Source organism: Amyelois transitella, chromosome W (assembly GCF_032362555.1).
Source record: "Amyelois transitella isolate CPQ chromosome W, ilAmyTran1.1, whole genome shotgun sequence".
In the NCBI taxonomy this organism is placed as follows: domain Eukaryota; kingdom Metazoa; phylum Arthropoda; class Insecta; order Lepidoptera; family Pyralidae; genus Amyelois; species Amyelois transitella.
The window spans coordinates 521,876-538,111 of record NC_083536.1 but is presented as its reverse complement, the minus strand read 5'-3'; the positions used below and the strand labels follow the sequence as shown (position 1 = coordinate 538,111).

Genomic DNA, 16,236 nt, shown 5'->3' with positions numbered 1-16,236 from the left:
ATGTTCACACACTATCTCTCTTGTTTAATGTCCTTTTTAATCCTTCTTTCCCCGACTATCTTCATGATAATTTCTCGTTCCGTGAGACGGATAGTCGTTTGCGGTCTCATAACGATCCCAAATTACTTATTCCTCCTTATTCCTCTCGAACTTATGGTTTATCTTTTAGTGTACGTTCTGCTCAGCTTTGGAATGATCTTCCCCAAGATAAGAGATCTGCCCTTAACCTTGTTCTTTTAAAACACTAATCAAAAGACTGTATTCTGATGCATCTAACATTTGAGTGTGCTTATATTTATGTAAGTTGATATATATTTTATTTATGTATGTTTATCATTAATTAGTTTGTAATTAATTGATTATTGTAACGCATCCTCAATGCTTTTAATCTGCGCTGCCTCTTTGACTTTGATTTTTCTTTTATTTTGGTTGACTGGAAGAAATCCCGATTGGGATAAGTCCGCCATTGTACATATTCTTTTATATTCAATGACTGTTCTGATTTTGTTATATTTATTTTTATGTGCAATAAAGAGTTTACATACAAACAAACAAACAAACAAGATTTCTGCTATAGCGAAGACAAAGAGAATGAGATGGAAGGCGAAATTGAAATGTTCGAAATTGTAGAAGCACTTAAGAGTATGAAAGCGGGTAAGGCTGCTGGGTATGATAGAGTGTCAGTCGAGATGCTAAAAGCAGGAGAAGGCGTAGTAGCTAGTCAGTTGTACTGCCTTTTCAATTTGTGTTGGAGAAGCGGCCGAGTACCAAAAGATTGGTGTAAGGCTGTTATCTTGTCACTTTACAAAAGAAAAGGGTCACAGCTGGACTGCAAAAATTATCGTGGCATAAGCCTGCTTAGCGTCGTCGGCAAATTGTATGCTAAGGTATTGATTAACAGGGTCAGGAATGAAACTGATGACAAAATATGGGATGCTCAAGCGAGATTTCGATAGGGAATGGGATGTATTGATCAGGTCTTTTCATTGCGGTGCATAGCCGAAAAGTTTTTGGCCAAGAGTCAAAAAGTCTATTGACCATTCGTAGATCTGGAAAAGGCCTATGACAGAGTTGAGAGGAATGAATTGTGATCAGCACTTTCTATGCATGGGGTGAGCAGTCTCTTAATACGAGCACTGAAATCCTTATATGAGGATTCGAATGAGGATTCAAGTGCTTGTGTCAGGATAAACGGAGCGCACACTGAGTGGTTTAAGATTGAGAAAGGCGTTAGGCAAGGATGTGTTGCGTCACAGTGGCTGATCAACCTATTTATGGATAGTTGTTTGACAGATTTGAAAGAGTCTGAAAGTGGATTAAGGATGAATGAGTTACTCTTCAAATGTCTGCTCTATGCCGACGATCAGGTTACACTGGCGTCATCAGCAGAGGAGTTACAGGAGATGGTAAACTGTATGCATGAAGCTTTAAAAGAGAAAGGAATGAAAGTGAACGTAAGTAAAACTAAAACACTGGTTTTTGAAATGGAGAAAGAAATGACAGCATGTAATATTTTGATTGGAGGAGAAAAAGTTGAGCAAGTGAAAGAGTTTGTATATCTAGGATCAAAGTTTACATCAGATGGCAAGTATGATAGTGATATTGAAAGGAGAGTGAACGCGGGGAACATGGTGAATGGAGCTTTGCATGCCTTTATGAGCAGTCAGAAACCATCCAAAAAGGCTCGACTGGCTGTGCATAGGGGCGTGTTGGTCCCGACATTAATGTATGGGAGTGAAAGTTGGGTATGGCAAAAGAAGCACGAAAGCAGAATAAATGCAGTGGAAATGAATTAAGGAGTATGATGGGTGTGAAATTGAGTGACAGGATTAGGAACAGCGTGATAAGGGAATGTTGTGATGTGAAAGAAGATGTAGTTACAGGAATAGAAAAGGGTATGTTAAGATGGTTCGGTCATGTGGAAAGGATGAATGAAAGCAGGTTGACTTAGCAGATATACAAGGAGAGTGTGGAGGGAAAGGTCGGAGTGGGTAGACCTAGACGAACGTATCTTGATCAAATTAAGGACGTCCTGGTAAAGGGTCAGGTCAAAAGTACCCGAAACTGCCGAGCTTGCATGAAGAGAGTTATGAATGTGGATGAAGCGAAGGAAGTATGCAGAGATCGTGGCAAGTGGAAAGAGGTAGTCTCTGCCTATCCCTCCGGGAAAGAGGCGTGATTTTATGTATGTATGTATGTATAAATATAAAAATACCGTGCGACCAGTTATGAACTCTAATGTTACGTAACGAAATTATTGATGGCAAATAAATATCTACACACAAAGAAGAAAATAAGGTATCTAGTGAAAGAAAAAAAAAAGAAAAGCAAGGAAGTATTGTGTTGTATCTACTGGTTTTACTAGCAGCCCTGGTACTTCGCGATTGCTTGTTGATAGGCCCACTAATAGACCCGCTGATGCTCTCCTTAACATCTATCATTAACAACTATCATCCGACGATGCATTTTCAACCTTAGATAAGTAACCTTTATCTTTATAACTTTGTAAAGTGTTTTTGTAATTCGTACGTAAATCAGGATTACTATCAAGTTTTTTTTCTCTAGATTCAGTAAACGGCGTTTAGCGATAAAATGAGAATTTCCTAATTCCGAAGGATTATGTTCAAACGGGAAATGCATAATATAATGACCGGTACTATCTCGAAAATAATTTGACTTTAAGATTTCTTCACAGGCCTGATCGTCAGGGCTCATATGAATTTTATGAGGGACATTATTGAGTTCCCAAAAGCATTGAGTAATTGATTCTAGCGTTGAAGATTCTTCAGTAAAACAGAAGAAAGTTTTATTATTAGCATTGCGAGAGGGCTTGATGCGCGTAACAGTAGCCTTACCCATGGCTACATATCCAAAAAGAGTTTCGAACGCAACTACGGAGGAGTGCGGTGCAGTCACTTTGTCATTTCCTAACAGAAACGGGAAGAGCTCTTTACCAATTAAACAATCCACCTCGCCGGGCGTATGGTAATTATAGTTAGCCATTGGTAAGTCACTAAGGTGAGTTAATTGTTGGGTGAGTTAACTCATTGTTGGGTACGTGGTCGGTAATCGAGTCAATACACACGCAACTATATCATATGAACATAAAGGATTGAAACGGGAATGGAATTTCAGAGTAGTGACTCCGTATGATACACTTTCGGTCTGACCGATACCTTTAATCGAGGAGGAATCACAGCAAGATTTTGTAATGAAGTGGCTCATGGATCCACAATCTAAAAATAGACGTCAATTATGTCGCTTATTTTTATTATAAACATAAACGGAAGCAGTAGGTAAAACAACGGTGTTACCTAGCTCATTACTTTGTATTAATGTGTATAACATTGAAATTTTGAGCTAAGGTCGAGAAGGTATATAAAGATTATTTTCCAAAGAGCTAAAGTCATCCTCTTCCACGCTTAAAAAACTCACAGAAGAAGAGGAAAAGGAAAAATATTCCAAGTGCGAATTATCGAGTAGGTATTTATTCACAAAATATTAAAGTTATAAGCAATTGTCATTAATAATTTATGTAGAATTCTAATTAAAATAAATAATATAACAAAAAAAGTCCTCTTATACTGTCTGAACACCCCTCCTCCGCCAATCTGAGCCATTATGGCCGGCCACCAGGCATTATCGAAGGCTCCCTCTATGTCCAATGAAACCATCGTCACAATCCTCTTTTGGTTTAACTTCCTTTTAATGTGTTGCATAAGGGCATAGCGAGAGTCTTCGGTACTCCGTTGGGGCATGAAGCCATATTGGTTTACCGGTTTGCGGTTACCGCAACCTCACCTCCGCAGGAAAAAGACAATTGATAAATTGATATTTTTGTCTCGCTTCGCTAATTCATGGTGGGGACCTGTGCCTGCGCTACGAGAGTGCTACGAAACTGCCTGCCGTGCGTCATCTTTACTACAAACGAAGGGTATGTTACGAGCAGCTACGAGGGCCTACAATCAGCATTTTAGCTTATTATTTGTTCGTTTTGGAGTTGAAAGTGAATACTGGTGAAATAAAATAGTGCTATCTATTAAATATAAATAGTGATATATAATTGTGAATAACTTATATTATTTATAGGTTCTATAAACAAAGTCTGGAGACAAAATATCACAGGGAGCACTGAAACATCAATCCTGTCAAATATTTCCCACTGTGAATCTGCACATTTATTATTTATACTAAGTTATTAGTTGATGCGCTGTGTTGCAGTGTTACGTTATTGATTACTCTCACGCAATATGGATGGCATGTTAGAAAAATCACTGTCACTGTCAGACTCTGAAATTAGACTCACTGAGCAAGATGAATTGACTCCACCAAAATATGTAAATGCCAGACAAAGAGGAAATAGATTCCATGACCGAGATGAAGCTTATAGTGAAATGAAGGAGATGATTTCACGTTTGACTGAAAATCAAGATAAAGAGTTCAAGAAAAATGCTGATATGTTAAAAGACAATCGAATCGAAATATAGAAAGTTCAGTATCATTTTTATCAGCTCAAAATGAGGAACTTAACACTTTGCGACGCGGAAGCTCGACCTAACAATTTCATGAAATAACGTTAAAAATTCCATACAAATTTCATCACGGACATAACCGTATTGTTATAATAGTACAAATATTGTACTCTACCTCGAACAACTACGGCTATAGCCTGACTGGATTCCCTACATAAACACAACGCCGTACTGTCACGTGTATAACACTCCGGTGTTTGCGTTTAGGTATGTTTTGAGTATTTTTTTTAATACTTAAATTTGACGGTAGCGAAAGTTGAGTAGATCACAGATTGCCAGTAAATCTTGGCCTATACGATGATTCCATAGGCATGGCTCGGTTATCACCGTAGCTCCGTTTATACCATCTTTTTTAGTCAATTTTCGAATTTTAGCGAGTACTGCTATAACAGTTCCGCGCCGCAAAGTGTTAACACTTTGCGACGCGGATGCTTGACCTAACAATTTCATGAAAAGACGCCAAAAATTCCATACAAATTTCATCACGGACATAACCGTATTGTCATAATAGTACAAATATTGTACTCTACCTCGAACAACTACGGCTATAGCCGCGGAGCTGTCATGACAGTACTGCCTATATTTTCATACCAAGATAAAATACAAGTGGCAGTACGGCTTTGGCAGTATTACTTACATGACCGTAGTGTCACTATTATATAGAGATTTAAAGTAGTGATAGTCAGTACGGTTATGTCCGTTCTACGGACATAGCCGTAGTGATTCCAATTTACGAAGTGTAAGTGTAAGTATAGCTAGTACTGTTCCAGCAGTAATGCTGCATAGGCCGTGCTGACAATTTTATGTACAATTCTAGCATTGTTAGGGGGTAGTACGGTTTAAACCGTTGCACTGCATAAACAGTACTTTTATAATTAAGTTATTAGCGATTGATGTGAAATGCTAATACTGCTATAACAGTAGGTTTTATTTTAACAAAAAACATTCATTCAACTTTTTTCAAACAACTTTATTGATAAACAAAATTAAGTAATCTTTTCTTAATTAAATTCAGTATCTATGCTAATTAGTACTTCGGTAACCAAAAATCAGTCTTATTTATCTTTCTTACAGTCTTAAGACTTAGTAATTATAATTAGTATAATACTTAAACTTCTTAAGTATTTATGATTATAAATGACATTGACATATAAATCTTAATATAAAAACAAACTTCCAGTATAAAGTATCTATGCTAAAAGTACTTTGGTGACCAAAAATCAGTCTTATTGATTTATTAATTTTTAAAATTAGTATAATATAAAAACGAAGTAACAAACTTTCTCATGATAACGTCATCAAATGACAAAGTTAAAATATCAAAATTCAATAGAAAAACGTGTCTAACACAATTGTCTCACTCTTCTTATGATTATAATCAGATTATAAATTGTACTTTTAAAGTTTAAATACTTATATAACGAAAAAACAAACATTAACGGCCTTTGTGGCGCAGCGGTAGTACGCACTGTCTGTGACATCGGAGGTCCCGGGTTCAAATCCCGGCCAGGGCATGAGGAGAAAAGAACTTTCTCTGATTGGCCTGGGTCGTGGATGTTTATCTATATAAGTATTTATTATAAAATATAGTATCGTTGAGTTAGTATCTCGTAACACAAGTCTCGAACTTACTTCGAGGCTAACTCAATCTGTGTAATTTGTCCCAAAAAAAAAAATAAATAAATAAAAAAAAAAAATAATAATAATAAAATTAAGAATATCTGTGGATTAAAACTAATCACGACTATGCCATTCCTCAAAGCAGGATGGACATAGTGCTGGTTTTTTATCACAGCCTTTACATCGAAAACGTGTTTCTTTGCGTTTCTTATTTTTTGTACAGTTCATACAGTTGAGGTATTTAATTTTTCTTTTTGCTGTTTCGGAAACAGGAATATCTTCCGGCCAATGCTCAAATTTTTTTGTTTGTTCTTGTTCATCAATACCTGTTGTTTCATTAACTAATGCCAGCGGAAAAGAAACTCGCCTGCTGGCATAAATGCTGCCTTTCCGAATCATACTCTTACCTGTCATGTTTTTGTCAATTTTACATAACTGCTTAATAAGTTCGTCATGGAATGTCAAATATTGGTAGCGTTGAGATGTTGGTTTATAATATCGCTTAAATAAATATAATGAATTCCATGTCACTATATCCATCATGTGAAAAAATACCTTTTTGTACCAACGTATAGTTTTTTTGGGGATGAATAGTAAGACACCATCTGATCTTTGCGATCAATACCTCCCATGCTATCATTATAGTCTATTATTTCTTCAGGTTTTGTAACAATATTACCAAATCTGTTTAATTTTTGCTTCAACTTAGGGTGATTTCTCGTAGTTATAGCATTAACTTGGCGTTTGTCTTTCCACACTGAAACATAAACCTGCTTATAACGTCGCCAGTAATAGTCCCCTTTCTTAAGTTTTTTTGAAATCAAATATTTCGGATTAGTTTTTCTGCTCTTATTTAAAGTCCCATTTGTGTGTGTGCGGAGATTCAACAATTTTTGGCTTAACTCTACGTCGTTGTAGTAATTATTCATAAAGACATGGTGACCTTTCATCAGATACGGCTGCAGTAACTCCATTACGATATTTTCTGTTTTCTTAACCTTAGCTGCACTACTTTCAGTATCCTTGCCTTTATACATAATGACATTTAGTATCCATCAGATGTCGTTAATACATAAAATTTTATGCCATATCGAGCTTTTTTTGATTTTATATATTGTTGAAAGCGTAATCTACCGCGGAACAGTATAAGTAATTCATCTATGGACAAATTAATATCGGGATAATAAATTCGACGAAAATTCTCACACAGTGCATTGATGAAATAGCACACTTTCTCGTGCCCTTCAGCATTTGGTTCGGATATACATAGACATCTTAAAATCTGTAGAAATCTACGTGCCGACATGACGTATGTAAAAAAGGGGTGATAATATAAGGGATCTGTGTACGAGAATAATGACCTTCTACCTGTTTCTTTTACTTGACCTTGTAACATACACAAAGCCAAGAACATCTCCATTTCTTCCACTGTCACAGGTCGAAAAGATTGGCGTCGATTGTTTCTGGTATGAGGCCTATTTAAATTTGTCAAAGCTTCACCGTTTGCATTTGCTCTAGCAATTAAAAACTCAAATAATTCTTCAGAAAACATAAGTTTGAAAATATCCAATGGTGTAGGATTTTCATTAATATCTACTCTCAAACCCTGTTCTTGATAATTAAACCCAAACTCTGGAAAAGGTGCGATAGTCTCAGTCCACTCTTGATTTTCTGGAGAATCTTGCGCATCTTCATTTTCAGATAATATGGTTTCGTTTTCTGTATATGCAGGAATTTGAGGACTTGCTAGGGCAGATATACAACCCAGAGAAATTTGTGGCGATACAGCTCTAGAACTCGCAGCAGAAGAAAAAGGCATAGGGGTATTCAATTCACTATCTACTTCCAGGAAACTTCGTAATGATCTGACGCTCAGAGGTTCAGAGGGTTCAACAAAATCTTCAGATCTATGAAAAACTATTCTTTCATTCAAAGATATAACGGGGCTTTCTACTTGAGATTCTTTGTAATTATTTGAAGAGAAGTCATTACCGGTATTGACATGACTGAGAGACTGAAGCCCAGATGTTGACGGCGAAGGTTGAACATCACCTTGTTGTAAAGACGAAGATGGCTTAGGAATAGTTCTTCGTCCTTTTTTAAAAAGACTCCTGATTATCTGCCGATTTCTTTTTGTTTTAGATCCTATGTTCGGAGATTGGGATACTGTTTCGCCTTCAGTTTCGGAGTGTATGGACGGTGACGGCGGAATAAAAATATTACCCTGCGATGATGGTTTAACTTTTGCACGTATCGGGGAGGATTCATTTTGAGAGGAATTATTTACGTACTCTCTTTCAGTTCCAGTAGTATCAGTGGTGGTGTCAGAATTGCAGTCAGTTTCACTACAGGGCTTATAATCCATATCTGTCCCATATTCTTCATCTACATCTGAATAAGGATCTTCTTCTTCTTCAGAACTGATACAACCGTTTTCTGGAGTAGAAACATCCTCCAAAAGTTTACTTATTTTTTCATCATTCATCTAGAAAATACAAAAACAATATTATAAATAGGTAAACGTTTGTGAGTTTGTATGTGTATGTTTGAGGCGGGTAATCTCCAAAACTACCGAACCGATTTCAAAAGTTCTTTCATTATTAGTTAAATAACTTATGAAAAATGTTTCCTAATTACATTTACATAAAAATAACAATAAACTTACGATTTTTGATAAAAAATCCCACCATAAAACACAACCACAACCACGTCTAGCACGGATACCGTCCAGCGCAACACTGACTGGCGCTAGTATCAGATTCTCTATATAAACACAACGGTTAACGCCGTACTGCCACGTGTATGACACTCCGGTGTTTGCGTTTAGGTATGTTTTGAGTTTTTTTTTTTAATACTTAATTTTGACGGTAGCGAAAGTTGAGTAGATCACAGATTACCAGTAAATCTTGGCCTTTACGATGATTCCATAGTCATGGCTTGGTTATCATCGTAGCTCCGTTTATACCATCTTTTTTAGAGACAGCATATGCCGTACTGTCAATTTTCGAGTTTTAGCGAGTACTGCTATAACAGTTCCGCGCCGCAAAGTGTTAAGTTAAAAATTAAAAAATTAGAATCTCAAAAAATTGAAGATAGAAAACAGATAACAATTTTAGAAAACAAGAACGAGGATATGCAGAGAGAGGTTCGAAAATCCAATTTAGAGATAAAAAACTTACCAAAGAAGGTAATGAGACGAAAGATGATCTTATCGACATGGTATTAAACCTGTCAAAAAATATAGGAGGGGATAAAAATAAGCAGGATATCAAAGATATATATCGAGTTCGAAGCAAGAAAGAAGGAGCAAAGAACACCCCCATTATAGTGGAAACGTCGACTACGTTGGTCAAAAATGACACCCTAAAACTGTGAAAATATACAACATGAAGCATAAATCTAAACTATGTGCGAAGCGAAGGGACACCGGACGTCAAAAGACACTCCTGTTTACGTTTCCGAAAACTTGACTGCCAGAGCCTCCCGCTTATATTTTCTGGCGCGGGACCTTGTAAAGGCAAAGTCTTTTAAATTCTATTGGGCAGCCTAGGCAAGGTTTACTTAAGGAAAGATGAGCAGTTACAAATACTTCTGATTAATAGTGAATCCCAAATACAAAATCGTCATTAATGGTGTTTTTAGAATGGTAAGGTGTGGTGGAGTAGCTATTTACTTACGAGGTGATATACCATGCCAAATTTTATCTCAATCTCTCATCTGTTCACGAAAATCCTGAACATCTTTTCCTAGAAATTTACTCTTTCTCATAATAAAATTCTTCTAGGTGTTTCATATAAATTACTTTGATTCTTTTGAGCTTCTTTTGGCGAATTTCCGTACTTGTTTTGAACATATTATTATAATGGGAGATTTTAATACCTGTCTTATTAAAAATGATTCTAGATCAAGATCTCTTCTTTCTCTTCTTCATTCTTTAGATTTACATTGCCTTCCTCTTAATGCTACTCATTTTCCACACAATGATCCTCCATCTCTTCTTGATCTAATAATCACTTCTTCCCCGGATCTTGTGTCAGCGCATGGGCAATTTAATGCAGTGTGTTTCTCGGCTCATGATCTTATTTATGCGTCTTTTAAATTGTGTTCTCTTAAGCGTAGACACAAACTTATATTCCGTCGTGATTTCACGGCAATTGATGAACAGTCATTTTAACTGATTTTAATAATGCGGACTGGAACGCTATTTTGATTGCTCCAGATGTTAATTTGAAAGTCTCTAAATTCTATGAAATTTTGTTATTGCTCTTTAAAAAGCATGCTCCTATTCATCCTGTTCGTATTAAATATAACCCAGCTCCTTGGCTCACACCCGAAATCAGAAAATGTATGGCCAGAAGAGACAGAGCCAAGTTAAGATTGCGCCAATGCCCGTCTGTGGAAAGCCATTCTGCTTATTTATATCTTCGCAACCATTGTAATAAAAAGTGTAGGGAGGCTAAGCGAAATTACATTGCCTCAAATGTAGAAAACTGTCCACCTGGCAAACTATGGAAGTTTTTGAGGGGTCTGGGTTTCGGTAAGCATGGGTCTGACGAGAGTTTTGTTATGGACGTCAATGATTTGAATAGGCACTTTTGTTATTCACCTCTGAATTTTCTATCAGTCCTTAAACAGGCTACGCTTGCTGGTCTAGCTGCTAATCTTGCCTATAGTTACCCCTCTTTTTGTTTAAACGAAATTACCGCTGATGACATAATAAAATTAATCAAGTCCATAAAGTCTAAGGCGGTTGGGGAAGACGCTCTATCTCTTGATGTGATTAAACCAATTACAGAATTGATTGTCCCTTTTATTACAGATATTATAAACTGTTCTATCTCAACGGGTGTCTACCCGGCTGCTTGGAAACTCGCTCTAATAATTCCTCTTCCTAAAAAAAGACCTCCTTCTTGTCCATCTCACTTACGTCCTATTTCAATTCTCTCTATACTTTCGAAAATCTTAGAATATCATATCCATCATCTCTTTCCTATAATTTTCATCTTTATGCCGATGACTTGCAGATATATGCGTCTGCCAGTTTGGATAATATTCACGATGCTTTTAGTACCATAAATTTGGATTTGGAGAGGATTGCAGATTGGTCAAGCCGTTTTGGTCTTTTCGTTAACGCTGCCAAGTCTCAGGCATTGTTATAGGTAGCCCACATTATATTTCAAGATTTGCAAATGACAAGTATGTACCGACATAAGTTGATATTGTATTTGAAGGTATCTAGATATAACTTGCTTGTGCGTCAGTGCAATAAATGCTCCGTGATACCACACATGTCTTTTATTTAGCAGTGGCGACGAGGAAAATTTAATACTATCGGACGATTAATATTAACATTTAAAGATGTCGGTGGGGAAAGTGCGTGAATTTGATGTGAAGAATGGCAATTGGTGCGCGTACGTGGATCGTTTGGAGATGTACTTTGTGGCGAATAAAATAACGGACGAACTTAAATTACCGACGTTTATTGCACTCATCGGTGAGCAGGCTTACGAGTTGCTATCGACGTTAGCAAGCCCAAAGAAGCCGTCAACACTTACGTATAAAGAAGCTGTGGAAACATTGCGAGCACATCTGCAACCGAAACCATCTATACTGGCTGAGCGGTTTAGATTTCGGCAAAGACAACAACTAACTACAGAGACAGTAGCGGAGTATGTAGCAGAGTTGAAGAAGATGTCACGTTATTGCGAATTTGGAGCTACACTGGAGGAAAATCTCCGAGACCAGTTTGTTTGTGGGCTTCGTAGTGAAATAAGTAGGCAAAGATTATTTGCTGAGGGTAATTTGGATTACACAAAAGCAGTGGCATTAGCTTGTACTCTAGAGGCAGCCGAGCGGGATGCCGGGGCCGTTGAGAAAAAGCGTGAACAAGAATCGGCTGAAAATATTCACAAAATAGAAGAGAAGAATTGTACAGTGTGTGGTGGTACCCAGCATAGGGCAGTCGAGTGCCGATACAAAGAATTTGAATGCAACTATTGTAAGAAAAAAGGCCATTTGCAAAGAATGTGTGGGAAGAAGGCATCAATACAGCGGGGGCATTACAGCTTCGGCGGTCGAAAGTCACTTCGAGGTCGCGCAAACGGCCCAGGAGTGCACAGCGGGTGGCGAAGCAGGGGCGCGGGTGCGAGCGCGGGCGGCAGGGAAGGCCGCGCGGCGCACACGCATTGGCTGGCCGAGCGCCCCGAGCGGGCCAAGCCCGGGGACAGCGAGCACGAGGACAGCGCGGACGACTACGAGCCGATGTATCAAATGTCTTTAAACAAATATTCGCCGGTGGGTATGCGTATTTTAGTTAATAAAAAAGAATTAAATATGGAAGTTGATACGGGCTCGGCTTTATCTTGTATCAGTGTTAGTACTTATAGGCAAATGTTTAACGAATTAATATTGAAACCGTGCCGTTTAAGGTTACGATTCTATGATGGATCGGTCATACGTCCACTAGGATATGTGGAGGTAGTAGTAGATTATCGAGGAACAAAAAAACTATTGGATTTATACATTATAGATAATGGCACGACTAGTTTACTTGGTAGACAGTGGATATCAGAATTAAATATTGAAATTCCTAAGATTACTGTACATCATGTCCAAGAGAAGGAAGTATGTAAAGTTAAGTTGTTAAATGATATCATTTACAGGCATAAGAACCTCTTCGATGGCACATTGGGCAAATATACTGGACGTGAAGTAGATTTACATGTACGTGACGGCACTGAACCTGTGTTCCATCGAGCGCGGCCCGTGCCGTACGCACTGCGGCCTCGCATCGACGCCGAGCTCGACTCCATGCTGAGCGCTGGCGTCATCGAGCCGGTGGAGCGCTCGGACTGGGCAACTCCTTTGGTCATAGTAAGGAAGGCGGATGGCGGGATTCGGTTATGCGCTGATTTCAAGGTAACACTCAACAAATCTTTATTGGTCGACAGATACCCGGTTCCCAAGGTAGATGATCTGTTTAGTGATCTTAGTGGAAATAACTATTTTACCAAATTGGATTTATCACAAGCCTATAACCAACTGGTTCTTAGCGAGGCTTCAAGAGAGTACACAGTCATTAATACACATCGGGGACTCTTTAAATATAATCGCCTGGTGTATGGCCTGGCATCTAGTCCGGGAATCTTTCAAAAATTTATGACGGATCTATTTAAAAACGTACCAGGCGTATTAATATTTTATGATGATATTTTAATTAAAAATAATTCATTAGATTCTCATTTAAATTCTGTTGAACAAGTTTTTAATATTTTGGAAAAAAATGGATTAAAAATTAAAAAAGAAAAATGTGAGTTTATGGTCGAACAAGTTAAATATTTAGGGTTCATTATTAATAAATATGGTGTACACGTAGACTCAGAGAAAATCAAACCAATTTTATCCATGCCATACCCAACCAATGTATCTGAATTAAAATCATTTCTCGGCATGGTGAATTTTTATGGTAAGTTTATCAAAAATTTAAGTTCCGTAACGCCATTGTACGACTTACTGAAAAAGGGTAAACATTGGAAATGGACTAGTAGCCATAGCAAAGTCTTTCAGCAAATTAAGCAATTATTATGTAGTACGGAGGTCTTAACTCATTTTGACGCGGCTTTAGACAGCATAGTGACGTGCGACGCTAGCGCCGGCGGGCTGGGCGCGATTCTGGCGCAGCGCGGGCGCGACGGCCGCGAGCGGGCGGTCGCGTACGCGTCGCGCGCGCTCACTCAGCCCGAGCGACATTATAGTCAAATACAAAAGGAAGCGCTCGCCATTATTTTTGCAGTGGATAAATTTCATCAATATCTCTACGGCAGGCAATTTAGACTACGCACTGATCATAAGCCGCTCGTTGCTATTTTTGGACCGAATACGGGAATTCCGAACACGGCCGCTAGTCGTCTGCAACGGTGGGCGATTAAGTTGTCAGCCTATGAATTTGAAATAGAATATGTTCGAACAGATAAAAATACAGCGGATGTTTTGTCTCGTTTAATTAGTAAACATAAAGAGGGGGTTATTAGTGAAGAAACGAAAGCACCTGAACAAACTTATTTACATTTTGCAGTAGATTCATTATTATTAGATTATAATGTTATTAAAAGAGAATCAGTTTTAGATCCGTTAGTGAGCAGAGTTATGCGATATGTAAACGAGGGCTGGCCCTTAGAGGAAGAGATTAGAGAATTAAAACCTTACTGCAATCGGAAAAATGAACTTTATACCGAATTAGGCTGTTTAATGTGGGGTCAAAGGGTCGTTATACCAAACTCATGCAGGAAGAAGGTATTAACTGAGCTTCACGAAGGTCACATGGGTATAGTAAAAACCAAAAGTCTGGCTCGGAGCTACGTGTGGTGGCCCGGCATCGACGAGGCGCTGGAGACGGCGTGCCGCGCCTTCGCGGTGTGCGCGGCCGTGGCGGACGCGCCGCCCGCGCATCCGTCGCGCGCCTGGCCGTGGCCGGAGCAGCCCTGGGCCAGACTGCACCTTGATTTTTTGGGACCGATAGAGGGTCTAACTTACCTTATTATAATAGACGCACACTCTAAATGGATTGAAGCTATTAAGATGACATGTACGTCTTCATCGTCAGTCATAAAGGTTTTACGGGAAATATGGGCTAGATTTGGAATACCGAAACAGATAGTTAGTGATAACGGGCCTCCATTTTTTTCTAAGGATTTTGATCAATTTTTAAAAGCTAACGGTATTCAACATATTTTCTCAGCGCCCTATCACCCCGCTTCTAATGGAGCTGCGGAGAACGCCGTGAAAGTATGTAAAAGAACAATTAAAAAGGCTCTCAAATCAAACGATGACGTCCATGCGGCTTTACAGCGTTTCTTGTTAGCATACAGAAATACAGAACACTACACCACTGGTGAAAGTCCAGCTAAATTATTATTAGGGCGTAGGGTGCGCATGCGATTGGATTGCCTCAAGCCGGATCATAGTGTGCGAGTGACGCGGGTCAGGCAGGAGCAGGCGGACGCGGCCGCCGGGGGCGTCGTGACGCGCCAGTTTGACGTCAATGACCCAGTTTGGTTCAGAGAGTATGGTAAGTCTAAAAAGTGGGCACCTGGTACAATTTCACGAAACTTAGGTAACACTGATTATCAAATAAGATCTGCCAACGGAACCGAGGTACATAGACATGTTGACCAACTGAGAAAGAGAGTGTTATGTGAAATAGGCACGACCGCGATGGATCGTTCATTACGATTAACGGACGTTCGAAGTGAGCAACCCAGGGCGGTACCGCGGCGATCTCGTCCTTCTTTATTATTTCCAACAGCTACGGAGGGAGGCGCCGCCAGCGGAGCGCCGGCAGCGGACCCCGAGGTCGCGCCCGCGCCACGGGAACCCAGCGAGCCCAGTGGTTCGACCGCACTTCCGGATTTGCCCAGTGTGCCTGAGCGGAACGATAATGTAAAACGTGTTCCGAAACCTACTAAAAGATATGGAATAGATGAGATTTATCCCTAACGGTATTTATCACACTTTCTGTGTTTTTGTATGTCGGAATATGTTGATAGTAACAGCGTTGTACCATATGTTAATTCTTTAAAGTTTAATATTTTTGGTTATTAGTAAATATAATTAATTATATTATCAGTTTAGTAAATAAGGGTGGAGGTGACAAGTATGTACCGACATAAGTTGATATTGTATTTGAAGGTATCTAGATATAACTTGCTTGTGCGTCAGTGCAATAAATGCTCCGTGATACCACACATGTCTTTTATTTAGCAGCAAATATGATGGTTCCTATTTATTTATTTATTTATTTATGTACACAAAATTATATACAGAAGCATTTATTACAGTAATTCTAGTACAAAGGTGCTACTTATTTCAAAAGAAATCTCTTCCAGTAGACCCATGAGAGGAGAGATTAATTTTGGAGCGGTATGGCGTGTGCATAAATAACGTTTAACATATTTAACTAAACATACATGCTAATACTTACATAATTAAACATGGAACAATTAAATAAATGACAGTACTAAACTACATAAACATACCAATATATATATACATACATACATACATATGATCACGTCTATATCCCTTG

The 16,236-nt window shown here is 38.6% G+C and overlaps 1 protein-coding gene across 1 annotated transcript; it reads left to right on the top strand.

Moving 5' to 3' along the window:
* The first annotated feature begins 11,386 nt into the window (after positions 1-11,386).
* LOC106140766 (uncharacterized protein K02A2.6-like) lies at positions 11,387-15,893 on the top strand. Its single transcript, XM_060954165.1, has one exon. It carries the CDS (start codon positions 11,511-11,513, stop codon positions 15,645-15,647), a length of 4,137 nt encoding a protein of 1,378 aa, XP_060810148.1. The 5' UTR covers positions 11,387-11,510; the 3' UTR covers positions 15,648-15,893.
* Positions 15,894-16,236: the final 343 nt, after the last annotated feature.

Bases quoted from the DNA above. Each gene is read 5' to 3' on its own strand.
- LOC106140766 (XM_060954165.1), top strand. From the start codon at position 11,511: ATGTCGGTGGGGAAAGTGCGTGAATTTGATGTGAAGAATGGCAATTGG.